This window comes from Ylistrum balloti, unplaced genomic scaffold (genome assembly GCF_031769215.1).
Source record: "Ylistrum balloti isolate Yb309-2 unplaced genomic scaffold, AGI_CSIRO_Ybal_v1 Utg369606, whole genome shotgun sequence".
NCBI classification, from domain to species: Eukaryota; Metazoa; Mollusca; class Bivalvia; order Pectinida; family Pectinidae; genus Ylistrum; species Ylistrum balloti.
Window position 1 is genome coordinate 603,984 of NW_026781884.1, and position 19,168 is coordinate 623,151.

The 19,168-nt window shown below is 34.5% G+C and overlaps 1 protein-coding gene across 1 annotated transcript; it reads left to right on the forward strand.

Annotated features, from left to right (window-relative positions):
• The first annotated feature begins 1,475 nt into the window (after positions 1-1,475).
• LOC132546436 (PAS domain-containing serine/threonine-protein kinase-like) lies at positions 1,476-16,548 on the forward strand. The gene is made up of 18 exons (XM_060210151.1): positions 1,476-1,567; positions 6,925-7,060; positions 7,364-7,643; positions 8,246-8,448; positions 8,904-9,074; positions 9,241-9,510; positions 9,899-10,022; positions 10,187-10,335; positions 10,547-10,685; positions 11,040-11,205; positions 11,612-12,681; positions 12,961-13,124; positions 13,335-13,685; positions 14,042-14,176; positions 14,478-14,677; positions 14,951-15,084; positions 15,591-15,731; positions 16,401-16,548. The coding sequence occupies exons 1-18, from the start codon at positions 1,476-1,478 to the stop codon at positions 16,502-16,504; spliced, it is 4,029 nt and encodes a 1,342-aa protein (XP_060066134.1). The 3' UTR covers positions 16,505-16,548.
• Positions 16,549-19,168: the final 2,620 nt, after the last annotated feature.

Here is a 19,168-nt window from a genome sequence, read left to right on the forward strand (position 1 = left end):
ACTTGGTAGGTGACCAATTAGTGTCACTTGCACACAATCTCGGCATGTGTGACAACTCAAGACAGAGAGGCATGGTTCCCACAGCAGGTGTGTTAATTAAGTTCGAAATTGTGTTTAATCAATGGCGGTCAGGGAGGGGGCAGGACAAAGTGACAATTTTCAGTGGAATGTGTCATTATTGCTGATATAGTTATCAAGCCTTAGCAGGACTGGAAAAAGCATACAATGACGAAAAAAAAACACAAAATATTCTGATATCGAAAGTTATTGAACGGTGATATAAGTATCATAAAAATTATAAAGATAAAATTATCGTCCGTTATCGTAATCCAGTTATACTGGGGGATAACTAGTTCCTAGTCATTCATTTGACAGAAATTGTATTTAAAAATTTCAAAAAGTATGTATAAATTTAGCTAACTCCCTTCTCATTTTAACGTTATTTCAGGAATGGTATTAAATTTGCTCTTAACAATGTTTGGTTTCTACGTTCTTTCTCAATTCTATCTTTCAGAATATGTAAATCATGTCTTTCCAAGTAATCGTGTACGTGTGTGTCTTGTGGTCCGCATAGTGACATGGACTTGGGTGTCTTCATCTGTGATGTTAATATCAAAGTTATGTATGTTAAAACTCTAGATATAATATATATATTTTCATATATACAGATATACATTTAAAGTAACCTGAGACCTAGGTAACACGGGATTCGAATATATACGTGTAAGTCTCTGTTCTGATAATAATTAACAAAACAAAACCAGAACATTTACTGTAACCACTGAAATACGTGTTGTAAAGCTTTATTCTTTGTGGTTAGGGGATGGAGGGATTGGATATTATGTTCAGGACAGTAGCAGCATCAGATGAGACACAATATGGTTTTGTTCCTTGTAGCAGCAAATACTTAGTCTGCTTTTTGTTTTAAATTATATATAGCATATTTCTAACTTAAATTCAATTGGCAAATTTTAACAAAGATGGTCTTATTTTTTATCATTTATAATCATCGATGTAATGTGCCCTAACTCCATTGTCATAAAATAAACAAATACAAGAATATTTATATAGTGGTATATGTTATAATACAAACATGTGCTCTGTACGACAATCAAACGTATAAAAACAAGATATGGAAAAAAAATAAGAATTAGAATTACAATTTCGATTATATTATTAGTTTTGTCATCTTTTAAATTTGAATATTGGTAATAAGAAAATTCATTATAAGGATATGATGATGATGCTGATGATGATGATGATGATGATGATTATGATGATGATGAAGGTTAGTGATGGCAGTGATGATGTGCATATAATTTCCATGCGTGAATATGAGGATGGTTGATGTTTTCTGTATATCATATGTACATATTAAAAAATATCGGGGGATGTAAAATTACTTGGAAAAGAGAGAGAAAAGTGTCTTCCCTCCCATTCACACAATACGAGACACATGATAACTAAAGCTATCAATGCTTGCTGAGGAGTGCTTTATAGAGTCACCGAATACTCCCTATTACACATGCGCAACGACGACCAAGAAAATGGCGGACGAATTGAATAGGTAAGATATTCAAATTTACTCTACATCTATTGCTGTCCGTTTTAACTGTTTTTGTACAGAAAAGTTAAAGACCCAGATTCACTCGTTCCATATTTATGAATCAAGACTAGCTTTGGTAGGTATATCGTTACAGAAAGGTAAAGCGCAAGTGTTTTTGGCCTTTGACATTCGCACAACGTTACATTGCCTATGCATGTCCGAAGATGTCTCAAAATTTGAATATCTTCAATTAGGTTTCAATCTTGGTCACTGTGTTGACTTCAAATGCGATCGCCTTTATTTAATTGCTGATTCGTAGGGGAATGTGTTTAATATTTTTGTTTGTTGACCATTTATTTACCTTGCGACTGACCATATACCGGTCTAATCGTGTATGTTTATCTCGGACGCGTTCTGTGTAAACAAACACCTTCATCGGTCGACTTTATGTTGGATGTCGAAGCAAAGTTATTTCTATCGAAAGTTTTGTTGTAATGTTATTGATCTGATTCTGAATTAGAAACGAATTATATGAGAACCTGAGTAGCTTTCTTTTATTTTGAAATGGAACTTGTCATTCATGTACCGTTCGAGGCCGAGCTTGGTGATTTCATTTTTGTCTTAATGCCTTACACCGTGTGGGTCAAAAGTATCATTGAATGAATAAATAGGATGTTTCAGAAGATTGACTTGAGAGGAATGTCGGAAAAAGTGTAGCAGAGTACCCTGTTTATGGTATTGAAAACCTAATGGTGATACACGCTTAAAGGAGGGGGGCAGAACACGGGAACTGACTTAACCGTACCATAAAAGAAAAAAAATGGAATGGTGTTTAAAATAAATCAAATTACTGGTGAGATAGAATATTGTAACTAAAAATGTGAAAGTATACTCTTCAATGTGTTTCTCGTAAATAACCTTAGCGATTATTTACATTTTCTATTATTAATGTCAATATAGCAGTAGTTTTTTCAATTTTCTGTATACATTTAATCATTTAAAGATAATGAAGTTAAAATTTTGTTATAAAAGAATCACTTTCAGTAAAATGAAAAAAATCTAAATTTTACTTTATTTTCCCTCCATCTCTAGCTTGATTTTTCATTTCAATATATTCTACTTACTCAGGTAATCCCCCTTTCTTCCTCCATATGTGTTTGTGATTCCTCCAAAGCCTTATTTGATATATGGAACATTTTCAAACCTGGAACCTCTAGTTAGAGATGCAAGAGGAGGTATTAAAGTACCTGCTAGCCAATGTAATATGAGAGATTCCAGGGGATAATTTGGAAAAATCTTTTGTTTTCTTTTTTTTATGTGAAAAAATTGCAATAGCTTGAATATATATAGATATGTTTAACTAATAAATACAATCACCTGAAGATGACTACTAGGCCTAACACCAAACTACCATGTTGATTTTATCTTTTTGATTATATATAGAGATTAGGCTAGTGGAAATGTACACCTTTAATAAGGGGATTTTAGCTGTAGAAAAAATGCAGGTTACAAACTTATAGCCAATATGTGCATCACGGAGATGATGGACTAGCAATCATTGTTTCATTTTTTTGTACTAAAAGGCTATTAAATCAGAGGCAAACTGTTGAGAATACATTTGTCAGAAAAAATAATTGATAATAAATTCTGGACTTTCCTTCATTGTTTTCAAAAGCATTATTCCTCAGTCCATATTTCCTCTCAAGAGAAGGGAAAAATGTAAATCATTGTTGCTTACATGTACAAAAGTTGTTGGAATGTAATTAGCAGAATTTCTAGATAATCACATAGTTAAATAATGTAAACATGCTGCTCATACTTACACAATGAAGTGGCAAGATGTGCTTATTTAAATTAGGTGACGTTTTTTGCTGAATTGAAATAGATGTAAAATTTGTAGGATTTGTTAAATTACCAAATGATGTAAGCTGAGTTTTATTATCAGATAAGTTAATTAGTCAGATGAAACTCAATACACATGATGAATTTGTATACATGTCACTCATGATCACAGCCGTGTTAACTTTTTTCTGAAGGGGAAATAGTTAAATATGTTTACCACATGTATGTGACTTTGACAGATTTCTCAGTCCTCATTATTTATAATGCTTATTGGGAAGTAAAGAATTAAGGAAGGCTTACTGCTGTGATCCTGACTTAATTGACCCTGGTCAGACTTGCAGAGGTAACTCAGGTCAGGTTGAGTATTTAGAATGACCAGTGCCAGTCTAACAGATTGATTGACCCACATAGATGGTAAATCACAAACATGGAAATACACAAGCATTCAAATTGTATGTATCTGTACCTCTTTCCTTGTGAGCATGCAGTTTAATGAGGTAAGTATATGTGTAAACTATCACACTATATAATACAAAATAAAGTGTTTTTAATGTTATCTTTGGTGTGCATGTCTTTGCATGCAATCCATAATGTAGTATTGTCACAAAGTGTTAATAAGAAATAAAAAATTCTATGTATGTTGGCTGTTTAGTGTATAATGGTGGTTCTGTTCTTGAGATGAACATGCATATATGGACAAGTTTTATTGGTGATATTTTAAGAAATAATGATTCAAAATTCAATTTTTTTCTTTTGAAAGAAATTGGAAAATTTGTGATTTTGAATCCATAGAAAACTAGTTTGCTGACAGGGCATATAGTTTGACATTTTTTGTTGGGAATACAACATCATATTACTAATGAAGTTGATTTGAAAAAAAATAAATCACAAAAGAAGTTTAAAATATTTCTTAAGGTAGGAACTAATTATTGATTTATCAATTAAGTAGGAAGTGATCTCATATATTCATAATTATGTTTTCTCACCTCTTTTAGTTGTCTATTTTTTATTATTGATTATAATTACCTGTAGGATTTTTCACCTGATGATTGCACTTATCTATATTTTCTCACCTGATGATAGCTAGTTATGCCTGAAGTAAGAAATTGCTGGTTCATTAGGACTTCATTAGATGTTCATTAGATTCACCTGCCTGACCCATCATATACAGCCTGCAGATATTGTGTAATGCTGATCACCGATTGGTCAGTCCTTTGGTCATTCACACCAAGGATGATAACAATTATTGTATAAAAGGTAAAAAGCATACATTTGTAAACAGTGATAAGTGATAGGGAGTTGAGGTGACATTGGCAATTCTGCAATGTAAGTACATAGTCAGGGCTAATGTTTCAAAGATCAAAAGTTTTGTAATATACTAGGATTTGACAAACATACTAGAGCCAAGATGTACTATTCTGTATTTAAATTTATAATTCTTTTTTTGAAAAGAAAAATATTTGAGAACAGAAGCTAAGTATATAATGTACCTATATTAATTGTTATAATTAAATGTTCTTTTTGACAGCTGATACTGTTTTCTCCCATAAATGAGTAGACAGAAATGTGAAAGTGCTGATATATAGAAATCATATGAATCATATAGAAATAATTATTGAACTCATTAATTATTTGTTTTGTGAAACAAGAAAGATATTGATCAGTGTTTGCAGCTGAACATTACACATATTAATTTATAAAGTATTGTTAAAAATGAATAATTTTACTGATTGAAAATATTGTTTTGTGAAAATGTTAAAAAAAAATTAGGTGATTTTTTTACTGTGTTTGAGGACCTCATAAAAGATTTTGAAAACCATATTCACTATATAGTATTGAAATCTAAAGCAGATTCTGTTAACTCTCTCTAAAAAGGATCAGATTATACAGGTTTGAGTGGCTCCCTTGATATGCATGTATTGTTATCAGCATGTAAAACTACATGGGTTTTGTTAATTGAATTTAAACTTCTCTGTATGTAGAAAAAGTAATTCATGAAAATATTGAATATTAGGGCGACCATGGTGAGGTGTTAAGTCGGAAGCTTAAGTTTGACAGTGGTAATGACTCTAAGCTAACGACATCCTAATTCAAAGTAATTGATCTGTGACGTTTAAATGTCCCAGTCACAATAGATCAGCCGCTACTATACAGACCTGTCAACACTTCATGACCCAGCTGAGTCAGCACTAAACAATCCTGTTCATATAACCGTACCAAAAAGCATATACATCGCATGAGTATATATACATTATTTAACGCTCTAGATTAATGCAAATGAAATTCAAAATTTTAGTGAACACCTATGCTAGAAATGGAAAGTATGTATAATAAGTGTAGTGGACCATATATTCAAGCCTTTTTTTTTACACATATATATATGGAGTGAATGTTATGCTGGATAACTTATTTTAAATTAGTAGGTCATGAAATATAGTTTTGTATTAAGCCATCAAATTTGAGGAACCATTTAGATTCTTATGATGTACAACTTGTATATCCGAAGGTATTCATTCCTATTTTCAAACTCAGAAAATTAAATAAAGTTTTTTGTGTATCATATTTTTTTATAATGAAATAATTCGTTTTTGTTTTCCTGTAGTATGGACAAGATTTTGCTGACAAAGTTAGTAGTTATACTGGTATAGAAATGAATCACTCAGGCTTATAGGTTTAGATTTAAAACCCCTGGGTTATTAAGTATGGAGATATATGTATTTATTCGATATAAATGCTAAAACATGCAGTGACTTACCTGTCAATATTTTTTAAGTATATTACCTCATATTTCTGTATAGTTAGATCATTGTTGTACTTCTTGTCATGCTTAATGATGTAATATTTCCTGTACAGAACTGATCCACCTGATTGTCCTTACTTCTATATAACCAGGAGTTAAAGCTATTATGGAGTAGATCTTGTTATTGTCACCATCATTAACTTATGGAGTGGTATTTGGACATGTGATTGTAGAAGAACCTGTTATAGCAATTGGTACATGTTGTTGTAGGGATTAGAGTGTGTGATTACAAGGGAGGGTGTGTGTACACTGTGATAGGGTCATTAGGGTGGGGAGAAAGTTTGTACAGGACCCAAGGGTAGGGAGAATGTTTGTACAGGACCCCATGGTAGAGAGAATGTTTGTATAGGACCCTGTGCTGAGGAGAGTGTCTCTATGATGGAAAGTTGTGTGTGGTTATGTTAGTCTCAGTCTATTGGTTGTGAGGTATACCTTTCCATATGGTCACCTTGCCATTGTGTACACACAGTATGACACTATGAGGTTACAGGTGACATGCTGTACACAGTGTACATGCTGTGTAGAGTCCTCAGCTTACACTGTACAGAGGTACCTGTCAGGGCTGAAGAGAATGAGGAGGAGAATGATAGGAGTAGACATTCATGAAATTAGTATATATACAGGGCCCTGTGAACTACCTGTATCTGTCCTTACAGTGGAAGTCTTCATACACAAATCTTCCTTCACTTGTATCTGTACCACTGACACACTTTAAGGATTTTATTGCTTGTTTTAGGTTTGGAAATTGTGACTTTTCACCGATCGTGGCGTGTGGTCGGTACGGAAGACGAAGTTTGCCCACAGAGACAGGGGATAACATAGAAATTAACTTCCCTCGTCTTCAGAGCTCTACGCCAAACATACTACCAGCTGTGAGTATACTTGTATAGCAATCCCTTGTTTTGTATCTTTTTCCTAATATTTTGTCTTAGTAGACACTTGTGTTGGTCAAACAACCATCTACCATGTTGATATCAATTGGATTATAAATATGTAATCACTTCTGGAATTCAATTCTGAAAATTTTAACAGCATATTTATTTATATAGATCTTGATAAAAGAATACACGCTAATCTTAATGTTGTATGAAATAATTTCTAAATGTGTATACTTCATAGATGATTGCATCTTTTTTATTTCATCATATAACATAGATTTTGTTTTTTAATTTCAGAAAAAGTTCAGTTCTTTGGCTAATCATCATATCCATAGTAACAATAATATAAACACAAAGCTGGGATTTGGACGGCCATCAGTATTTGGCAGTCCTTCATTTCCTTCGCCACTGGACCGTATAAGGCCAGGGTGGCGAGATCGTGCGAGACAGCTAGGAATCGACACCGAGCGAGAGGCATCATTTGAGGTGAACCAGAGCTTTCCCAAATCCACCAAGAGTCGTCTTTGTCTGGACGATACCCTCGCCAAGCCCAAGTCCAGACCGATGAAGTACTTCAGTAAGTTAGCCCCAGGCCTTACCCCAGAGTCTGTGGGTAGACCCTCACCAAAGTATCTGAAGCCTAGCATCAAATTCTTCAGTAAGTCTCTGTTACTTGTGTGATAATGCAAACTTGGAGGATTTTCTTTGTGAAGAAAACAAGTTTACATTGTTACACAATTGTTTTTTAAAGATTAGAATATCATCAAATCTGCTAATATGGAAACCTGTCTTTTTCACATATTTTTATCATTGTTATGTGACACTGACAAAAATTAAGCTATTTCCTTTGTGTTTTTTTAATGGTGAAGTAAACCAACTGGTTTGGCAGATTAACTACTTCATTACAAGTTTATGCAGTCAGTGTTCAACATTTGTATTTTTTTCAAAAGTAATTAAATTTTTTATTGTATCTTTTAAAACACAAAAATTGTCAGTGAAAGCTTAATCATAAGGAGACGCCCTGTTTATAGAGAACATCTTTGAATGACAAGAGATGGCCTTTCTGAACAGGAATAACTGAAACTAAAAAATGAAAAAGTTATACAGTGAGCCAAAGATCGTGTTAATTTTGTTTATTGAGTGTTGAAAATAAATTCTGATTTTTGTTTTTTTTTTTAGACAACATCCTCAGTGATGTCAGTTTTAGTCCAGGGTCGAATAACAAAGGGTCATTCAGTGCAGATCCCATGAATGTGTCGAACACCAGTGACAACTGGGTGTTTTATAACTCTGTCAGCAATGGACACAGTGGCACCACATATCCCTCAACAGTACGCAACCCTAACAAGGCCATTTGTACCATTGATGCTAAAACATCCGAGGTAAGTAACCATGATGAAAAGGATTTTTTTTTCTTTCTTTCGCATTGTTGATGTTTTCAATATTTGTTTTCATGGAATGTCACAATTCAAAATCTTACTTTTAAAAAGTTTTCTTACTTGGGAAACTAGATGGATGAAGAACTTAACTGAAAATATTACTCAAATTTGAGACAATAAATTTTTATAGATCTTCAAAAATATTCTTTCAACAATACCAGTACATAAAGAATATTCAAATGAAATACCAACCAAAGCAACTTAGCTTTAAGTGGTGGATTTAAGAACAATGCATTTAGTCTTTTATTTTTTATACATTAGAGAAGATATAACCTTTAATCTTGTTTTTTTTAATGGTTATTTTTTTTTGTGAATGGTGCATCTTAATCATGGTTTTATGGTATGTTTCCGTGTGTTGTTTATGACATTCAAACATAATGACCTTTGTGTACTTGCAGATACTGGTAGCCAATGAGATTGCTTGTGAATTATTTGGGTATGAGAGGGAAGATTTCATTGGGCGACAATTGAAGGACATGATAAAGCTGAAGCCCAAAGAGCAAGCAACAATAATGGAAACCCATTTGGATGAAGTGACTGGTGAAGTTGTCAGTCTCTCAGGCAAGGTGGTAAGTGACGAGTAGTGCATATATTTTTAATTGTAAATATTACCACATCCTTAGTTTATTTTATATCAAGTTGATAGATTCCCTGTTCCTTATAGATTTACAGGAAAGTAGAATGAGTTTTGTTTTCTGTAACATTTCATTAACGAGACTAAATACTGATTTGTAGGTTGATGCTGTAGACAGTAATGGTATTGTGCTGCCAATCTCTGTATGGGTAAGAAAACTAGGACAGGAACCTCGCTGTCTAGTTGTCATGGAGCCGGTTCATCGTACTGTTGCCATGGTTACCTTCAACTCAGAAGGCGTTATATTGTCCTGTGATGACCAACTGGCTTATCTCCATGGTTACATGTCTGCAGAGGATGTAGAGGGACTTGACATCCGAGATCTTATACCGTCTTTCACACTTCCTTGTCCAGGGAAACCCCTCTCTAAGGTAAAAAGGACAGATGTATTGCATAACTAAGATCACTTCCTCTTAATTTTTGGTAAAAACAATTATGAATCAAATGGTGAAATATGACTCATAAAACAGTTTTAATGTGATGTAAACCTGTTTGAAGGGAGGTCACTCATTAATTGCATTTAAAATGATCTTCTGTACACCATTATATATCATAGACAAATAGAGAAAATGCTGCATTCTCCTAACTGTAAAGTTCAGTTGATAAAATCAGATGTGTTTTTATTTTTTTCCTCATTTGTGAATGACCTTTCAAGAAATTCAGATTAAGAAATGTAGTTGTTGTGTAAATTTTTTATGCTAGATTGCTGGTATTAGGAGTTAAAAATATTGTCATAATTTTTGTTATGTTAATTTAAAGGAGGTGAGGAAACAACAAGCTACAGGTCGTACCAGGGAAGGAAGTTCATTCCCTCTGAGCATGTTTGTCAAACTGAGTGCTGAGGTGGAGAGGGACAATGAGATTGAGTCTCGTCCAGACCATGGTAAGCTTTCCTCCTAATGTTAAGTTTTTATTGTTTTCAAAAACATTGTATGTAGAAAAGTGAAAATCAGAACAAAGACAAAATGTAATGTTACAGTAAAAATGATCTGAAAGAAATAAGACTTATCTCCCTTTTGTTCACTGGCTTACTTATTTCCCTTCCAGAGGATGATGGTGTGTACCTGGGGATTGTCTGGGTGTTTTCTGGGATCAGTGGACTGATCACACTTTTACCCTCTGGTAAAATCCACACGATCAACGATAACTTTGCACTACTACTGTTTGGCTACTCCAAGGCTCAACTCATTGGCAAGGTAGGTAACACAACATGCTACCATTTCTAAGCATTTGTTTACTCTGTGATTTTGTTTTTTGTTTTTTCGGTTTTCTTGACTGATGAAATGATATTTTGACAATGAGATACATACAACTACAAGATAAAAGGAAAGATGAGACACATATCTGAATTAAGTGATAAGACAGTGATTAGTAAATCTAACAGCCTGTAAAATGTTTTGTTTCAAGGATATTACTGAGCTGATCCCAAATTTTGGTGATATAATGTCTGCAGAGAATAGTCTTTACATCCCAGACCACAGTGATGTCACATCAGGAGGAGACAACTCATGTTCTCCTCGTGAACTAAACTTTGACAAACCTCATGGTAAGTCTTATTATAGTATAAGAGTTCTTCTGTCACTGGTGAGAGTCAGCTTTTCTTTGTCAACACCTGAACTGAACAGTCTATGTAACTCAGTTTTTCACTAAATACTGATTATATTTATTTAAAATCTTCTATATGTCTGTCATTCCCTGATTTGTTACCAATTATATGATCTTAAGTCACTCTAAGTCTCCATCAACTCTGCAATTATCACTTACAGCCTTATATCCAGGCCATAATGTCAGGTATCTTTGTCTCTTTTTCTTACTACTGACTAATTCTTTTGTCACTTTTAAAAATTATTGCAAGTGGAATTTATTAGTTTTAAAAATGACCATAATGATTTTATTACAGACAGCAGTGATGATCAGGGTATTGGAAGCAGTATTGGTTCAAGTCAGACTCAAGGCACCAAGCTGGATATTCGTCTGGATGCTTTGTCAACTCTTCAGCCTGGAGTGACCTCTACCCCTAACAAACCCTCACCCACCAACCCTCTCACTGACGACACCTACTTCAGGTATATACTTCTTGGTATATATATTCAGCCTTAATTTTGTTATTAAAAAATTCACTATGACAATTTGGTAAAGAATATGATAATGTTTATGAAATAATGACAATGTGATTATTGTGACATAAAAAAAAAGTCTTTCAAAAGACGAAATACAAAAAAAAAAAAAATTCAGAAACATTTTATCGTTTTCCTTGCACTTTGTAATCTGTGTTGAGATTACTACTTCAGTTTCCCATTGCTTGGCCTTCAGTGATTGTTATATAACAGATTCCTATTATAAATAAATCTACCGTCAAACTGTGTGATTAGGTAGAGTTACTCTTTCACTAAGATACATCAGGGAACATGTTTAGACAATAGATCAAACAAGTGATGTTGCAATGATGATGTGTTTTTTTTTTCATTGCAGGCGTGCTATGGAAAAAGAGAATTTACTAAGGAAGTGTTCTCCGCTCCAAAACGGCATGACTCCACCCTCACTTGTTACCAAACTGGACCTGACAGATGTCAGTGATGAGGAAGATGTGCCAGAGAATAAAGTTACTTCAAATAGCAATACTGAAGAAACAGACAGTACTAAGATGGATTACAATTCCAGGGACATAACTCAGAATATCAGGCCACATGAACACGGCCTCAACAGTACCATGCCAACAGACCATCTGATGTCAAACAGACGAGATGCAGGACAACAGATAAGTCGTTTGCCAAGGGACATTTTTGATATCGGGAGGCAAGATATGATATTCCGAAATGAGAGCAACTATTCTGATGAGTATGACTCTGTATCAAGTTGTGAGAACTCCACAGAGCTGAGCAGTACAGCTGAACTGTTGAGTGCAAGAGTGGGTGCCTTGGACTTGTCTGGTAGGGACCACAGTGGTGCATCTAGTGGAGATAGCGTTGTGTCTGACCAGCTTAACGTGTCGAATGCCGGCAATACGGCGGACATCTGCAATAATGTATGTGAATCTGATAGTGCTATTGACAATAACAACTCTGTGAACAAAAGTGCCAATTTAAGTGAGAATGACATTGAATGTGATTCTAAGATTAGTTGTGACTCTGATTATATACCCAAGAGTTCGCCAGTAATATCGGAAAACAGTACCAGTCCTGAGTGTTCACCAGAGACAGAGCGACCGCTGGCGAGGGATCTTCTGTCCCCTTTGCCTCGATTCCCGGTACTGGAAAGTTCACGAGGTACAGGTAACACACCAGATCTGCATGCAGAAGATTCTAGTAGTTTCCGACATTACAATGAGTATTCCTCTCTAAATCTCACAGACTCTAATGTTTCTAATGACACCTTCACATCCTCTGAGGAAGACGATTTGGTTGAGGAAGAGGAAGAAGAAAAAGATAACAGTCCTGTAAAACGATTACATGACAAGAGTAGAGCAACAAGTGACAATAAATTGATCATACCAGAAGGAAGCTATGCTGGTGTGTTTCAGCACCATGACGGCTCTGACATAGGTAAAGTTTACAATTTCTGTTTAGATGGAAATATTTTGATGATGAAGTTTGATTTCAGTGAAGGTTATTAATAAATTTACATGTTTTGATTTTCTTAATTATCAATTTAATCTGATTGTTTGAAGTCACAATAAATGTAATATATCTATCTAATAAAGATCTGCATTAGACCTTTTCATTCTTATACATTTTGTATTAGAATATTACATAATTCTTAATAGAATTCTGTATTGTGAGCAAACTCTGAAGGTAAAATATTGTTGTTTTTGTTTTTTGTAGGTATAATATTCCAGGTGAAGTGTGTACAGATGGAAGGGGGAGAGCATGTGTATTGTCTGTGGGTGTCACGAGATCCCGGGGACCACCCAGACCCATTACACTCCTACACCAACCTCACACTGGCGTCCAGCTTCAACAGTACTATGGACCAATCAGGTGGAGAGGTGAGTTCAAGTGACATTGAGATTGATGATTGAGTATTAGCTAAGTAGGTTTTACTTTAATCAAAGGGCAATTGGGCAGACACTTAAATCAAATTGCTAATGGGAATATAAGATTATACAATCTAACACTTTTAGCAGGGGAGTTCAAAAATTCTTTTTATCAGAGAAGTAAAATTTTGACATGTTAACACTTTAAAGTTTTGTTTTCAGTGTCTCGCCAACTCCAGACTAGAGGATAGAGAAGAGGAAGAAGATGAGGGAGAAGAGGAAGAGGAGGATGTAAGTGACCAGCAGGAAGATGAGGCAGATGGAATGGAGTACAATCTATCTTCGGGGCGGGGATTGTATGAAATCAAATACGAGACACTTTCCTCTATAGGCAAGGGAGCATTTGGCTTCGTGAAACTAGCTTGTCGTCGAACAGACAATACGCAAGCTGTAGTTAAGTTTATTAAGAAGAAGAAGGTGCTGAAAGAGTGTTGGACAGTGGACAGGAAGTGGGGCAAAATTCCTCTCGAGGTCAGCCTCCTCACAAAACTTGACCATCCAAATATTGTACGGGTAAGTGTACTGACTGCTCCTACCAAGGCTATAAGGACAGCTGAAAGATAAATAAATTTTAAGGTATCAGTACATGTGTTCAAAAATCTTGTGTTAGAGATTGATATTCAGTTTTGTCAGATCAGTAGCTTTATCAATACCCATATCATTCTTACAGTGTCATGTAGGTTTTCATCAGTGCTGTACATGTAAAAATAACATTTTATTTCAGAAAATCTCTTTCTTTTGTGAACTTATGATACCATGATAAGAATAATCAAAACAAAAGATCCTGTTGAGCAGTATTTAAGACCATGTGACGACTGCAAAATTTGCAACCAGAAGTTTTTAATTATATTTTACTTTCATAACTACAGGTGGTGGATGTGTTTGAGAATGAGGACTTCATACAGATGGTCATGGAGAAGCACGGAAGTGGTATGGACCTTTTTGAGTTCATTGATCGTAGTCCTCTGATGGACGAGAGCCTGGCCAGCTACATCTTTAGACAGGTTAGTGGTACCATGTTTATTGTCAATGACTCATTAACTCATCATACTTAGATAAACAAACATATTGTTTTTTGTAGAATTGTTATTTTTACTCATGAAATTTTTTTTCTTTCAATTTGGCTGTGCTGCCATCATAATAGGAATTGTGATACCTGTGTTAATGATTGTGATATTCTAGGAAGGAGTATTCATAAATCATTATTATGTCAGATTCGTTTGAAACCAAAAACAAATGGAGAATCAAAAGTATGCTGCTTTGCTGTGTTAATGTATTCATTGTATTCATGTTTTATTCCTACAGATGGTGTCCGCTGTAGCCTACCTCCACAGCCATCAAATTCTGCACAGAGACATCAAGGATGAAAACATTATCCTGGACGAGCACTTCGGTATCAAGCTGATAGACTTTGGTGCAGCAGCCTACCTCAGTAAAGACAAACTATTTGGCACATTCTGTGGCACGTTGGAGTACTGCAGCCCTGAAGTCCTCATGGGTAACAAGTAAGTTCTCTTGTCTTTTAAACATTTTGGTATTGATTTTCAAAAAAAAAATTTTTCTTTTATATATTTTAAAATATTTGAAAATAAAAAAATTCCAACTTTTTTCCATTAAGGACTGAACACTCCTACAGTAAAGAATAGAAAACTTCAATGCTGTTCTTCCTTTGGCCTCGGGGCTTTCACAGAGTTTTAGTAAAATTCTCATTGGAACTCTGTTATGTGTATATGAGGATGTAGCTGTACATGTTCTGTAATGATTGTTGAATGTTACAGGTACCGTGGACCGGAGCTGGAGATGTGGTCCCTGGGTGTGACACTTTATACCTTAGTGTTTGGGGAAAACCCATTCTTTGATGTCGACGAGACTATTCAGTGTATCCTCAAGCCGCCATTTTCTGTTTCTAATGGTAAGTATTAGCTTCCATGCCTTCTCTGTCAGATTAAGATGTATCAGTTAAAAATGTTCATAAATAAAGATACTTGAAATGTGTTTTCTGACAAATTTCACTTAATGTTATATTGTTCATAGTGAAAATAAAATGTAAATTTTTCTCCAGTTAAGATATTTCAGTTTGATTATGATGCAAAAATGAAAAAAAAAAGTTTTTTGTTGTAAGGGCTATTCCATTGGAACATCTTCTTGACTTCAGGCCTCCAAAAGACTTATTTTAATGATTTGATTTACTATCTAATACTTCTGAGAAATAAATCGGATACAATAATAAAATAGTTTTGGATATTGTAATGAGATCCTGGGTGATTTCAGGAATCATTTTGGTAATTGTTGTAATATTTCTTGTTACAAATGTTTCTTATTACAAAAATTGACAAACGTTTTAGATAATTAATGTAATATTTCTTGTTACAAATGTTTTTTATTACAAGTATTGATAAACATATTTTTTACTTACAGCTCTCATGTACCTTCTGATGTGGCTACTTCATCCCGAACCACTGAAACGTGCCAAGATCACAGATTTAGAGAATGACAAGTGGATTAACCAACCCATGGACATCACTCAGTACAAATGGATTGAAGTCTTGCCTAACTCAGGTATGTTTTACATAACAGTTGTTGAGTGAGCTCTTGCCTAACTCTGGTACATTTTACGTGACATTTGTTGAGTGAGCTCTTGCCTAACTCTGGTACATTTTACGTTACAGTTGTTGAGTGAGGTCTTGCCTAACTCTAGTACATTTTACGTTACATTTTTTGAGTGAGCTCTTGCCTAACTCCGGTACATTTTATGTTACATTTGTTGAGTGAGGTCTTGCCTACATATTTTCCAGCAAGAACCAATGTCAGAATTTCATTGATCTTGGACTAAAATCCTAAACATTTAAATGATATTCATATATCAACTGTTGAAGACCTATCCACAATACATACACATTCAGTTGATTTAACAGAATTTTTCTGTTATTTATTAATTTTTTTCTGATGGTTAGACTGTCAATATCGTACAATCTTCATGATAAGAACATCTTTACATCAGGTTTTATATTTAAATTAAGAGAAGATGCTAAATCGATATGCATTCAAACCATGACTTTAGAAATAGAAGTTGTATATATTCCTGTAAATTCGTCATTTAGACAAATGACAAGAGAATTAAGGTTGATGAACTGTGTTGATTTTTTATCTATGTTTGACCTTTATGTAGAGCATGACTAACTTTGCATACAATTCACTTATTAAAAATGTATTCGTTTGCTCTTGCAGAATTCCACGGAAACACTGCCGCTGACAATAGGATAGACTCTCCTGATTCAAAGGCTGATCAGCAAAGATGGTCAAAGACAAATGGAGTTTACGGCTCTCACTGACCACTCCTGATCCGAACTCCAGAAGACACATATAGTACTATAAACTGCCAATTGATATTATCATACCTGGACTGACTCAGTGTATGTTTGTACATTGCTGTAGATATCGCTGTACATTTGTATATGTCTGTATATATGATTATTTATACTTTTATAAGTAAGGTATAGAGTTCTATAGGATACTGGATGGTGGTGCTGTCCACTGTATAACTATCGTGACCGCTGGATTTTATGTCGCAGGTTGTGCACAGCCATTAACAAGTTATACTCTTCTGCTAGTCATATATGCAATATTTAGATTTTTCAATCAACAGCATTAATCTGCGTCTGTATTCTGTGGTGTGGATGTGTGTATGATGTCTGGGTGTTTGTGGTTTGTGAGATGTCAGGAGAAACGTCAAAACATGTGATATGAACAGAATCTGTTGTGAGAAGAGAAGTGTTTACAATTGAGAGTGTGACTGAACTTGACCAATGACCATGCAATACAATATAAGGTTCTTTAGGTCAGGAACAAGATCTATACTCATTTTATATCTAACAGTATCATGACAGTATAACTTAATAAAACATAGGTTTTATCAAAACTGAATCAATTGTTGTGTTATTGTTTTCAACCCTGAATTATTCGGATGACCTATTGCTATCTGCTGACCGTTAAATTTTCCTTTAAAACACTACTGTGTAATGCCTGGACGGATTTCAACCAAATTTGGCCTAAACATCATTTAGGATGGGGAATTATTTCTTAAATTCAGAAAATTGATTCAACTCAGAGGGACCTGGGATGGGGCCCCAAAAGTTAGACAATACTTTGCTTCAAAATCTACTCTTCCTTAATGCTTGAATGGATTTCATTCAAATTTCATCTGAAACATCTGTAGAGGTGGGCATTTAATTCTTAATGCATGAATGGATTTCAACCAAATGTGGTCTAAAACATTATTGAGGACAGAAAATCATTTCATTAATTCAGAAAGTTGATTCAGGTCCTAGGGAGCTTGGGTCAGAGCTCCAAAAGGTGAAGTTAGTAAATATTTTGCTTCAAAGTGTGGGTATATTTTAACCAAATTTGATCTGAAATATTTTTGTAAAAGGTGGGTTATCATTTCATGAATTCATTAATTTGATTTGGCCGCTATGGATCTTGGTGCGGAGCCTCAAATGGGAAAGTTAGTAAGTATTTCTGCTTCAAAACGCTATTCTTCCTTAATGCTTGAATGGGTTTTAGGGTTCAGGGGAAAGAAATGGAAAGATCCTTTTTCGCAAATTTTGTACATGTATATGTCTGTTTTTCTTGGTCCCTAGTGTTTTATGTTCAGTTTTTGGTACAATAAAAAAAGTAAACAAAACAGTTTCCAAAAATTACATGTATCTTGGTGCTAGGGGGTGTCATTTATGTTAAAGCGTTAAGATGGCCCTGTGGTCAGTACATTTTAAATACATTTAAACTGATCAAGTTTTGATGGGAATGTTCAAGGACTTCTTTTCATTATGATTATGAAGTCATTTTGGTACTAAAAGCATGATAGAATGTTTGACAAGGCACAATGTGAAGGTTTTTTTTTTTATTAAATGCATTCTAAACTTCTCAAGCTCTATGTGTAGATGTTATTCAACTCTACAAAGAATCGTTCCAGGGCGGCCATCTTGGGAAAAAAAACTTTTTCATAAGTTCCACTAATGACAATTATCTAGGACCTTGTGGAACTGATCCTGAAATATACATTCTGTTAGGTTTGAATCCAAAACGTTCACCATGACATGATAGCAGAGAGTTAATTTTAGAGAAAAGAATACATTTTAAACTACATCATCATCCTTATAGAACAAATATGTGCCCAGAAAGGCCGCCCACTTTAACACATGATATATTCCTTTCAACATATATACTACAGAACATAGATCCCTGTTCTGAGATACATGTTGAGGCATTAGTGCATCTTATTTGGAAATGTATGAAAATTAAATCTGAATTTCCAAAAAAATTAAATGTGAAAACCTTTCCCATTTGCCTTGTCTTTCAGTGACCAGCTGTTATTCAAATCTCCATATCGACCATTATAATTAATTCTATACTTAATAAATTTGTCACGATATCTACATTAAAATAATCAGCTTAGAATTTAGATCTGGTTACTACAATATTCAAAAACATTCTTAATGTAATGAGACTCACAAGGTGGAGTTATATTTTAATCCAGACATGGACAAAGGGAGTTAATTCATTTCAAATTGCTGACTGAAGGGCCCAACAGAGGGACTTTTTTCTTGTTAACCCGCCATCATCAGGGCTGTTCAAATCAGCATTCGGTCTGTGGTCTCTCATCTCTCCATCAACATCTTTATTGCTATTTTTTAGAGGAACTGGGAGGATTTTTTTTCAAACGGAATATCTATGGTACCTTGTTGTGCCAATTTCATTTTGAGACTGTGAAACAAAATGGCTGACAGGCGACCACCTTAGAATTTGACTGTTGAAGTTTGTTATCCTCCCTAGTTCTTGAGAAGTGCTTGAAGTGCCTCTCACACTTCATTTATATTATCCCTAGTTTTGCATTCTTGATTTTGAGACTTTGATTAGTGAAACAAGATGGCCGTAAGGCAGCCATCTTGGAATCTGTCAATTGCGCTTTGTTGTCGTTATAACTTCAACAGTATTAA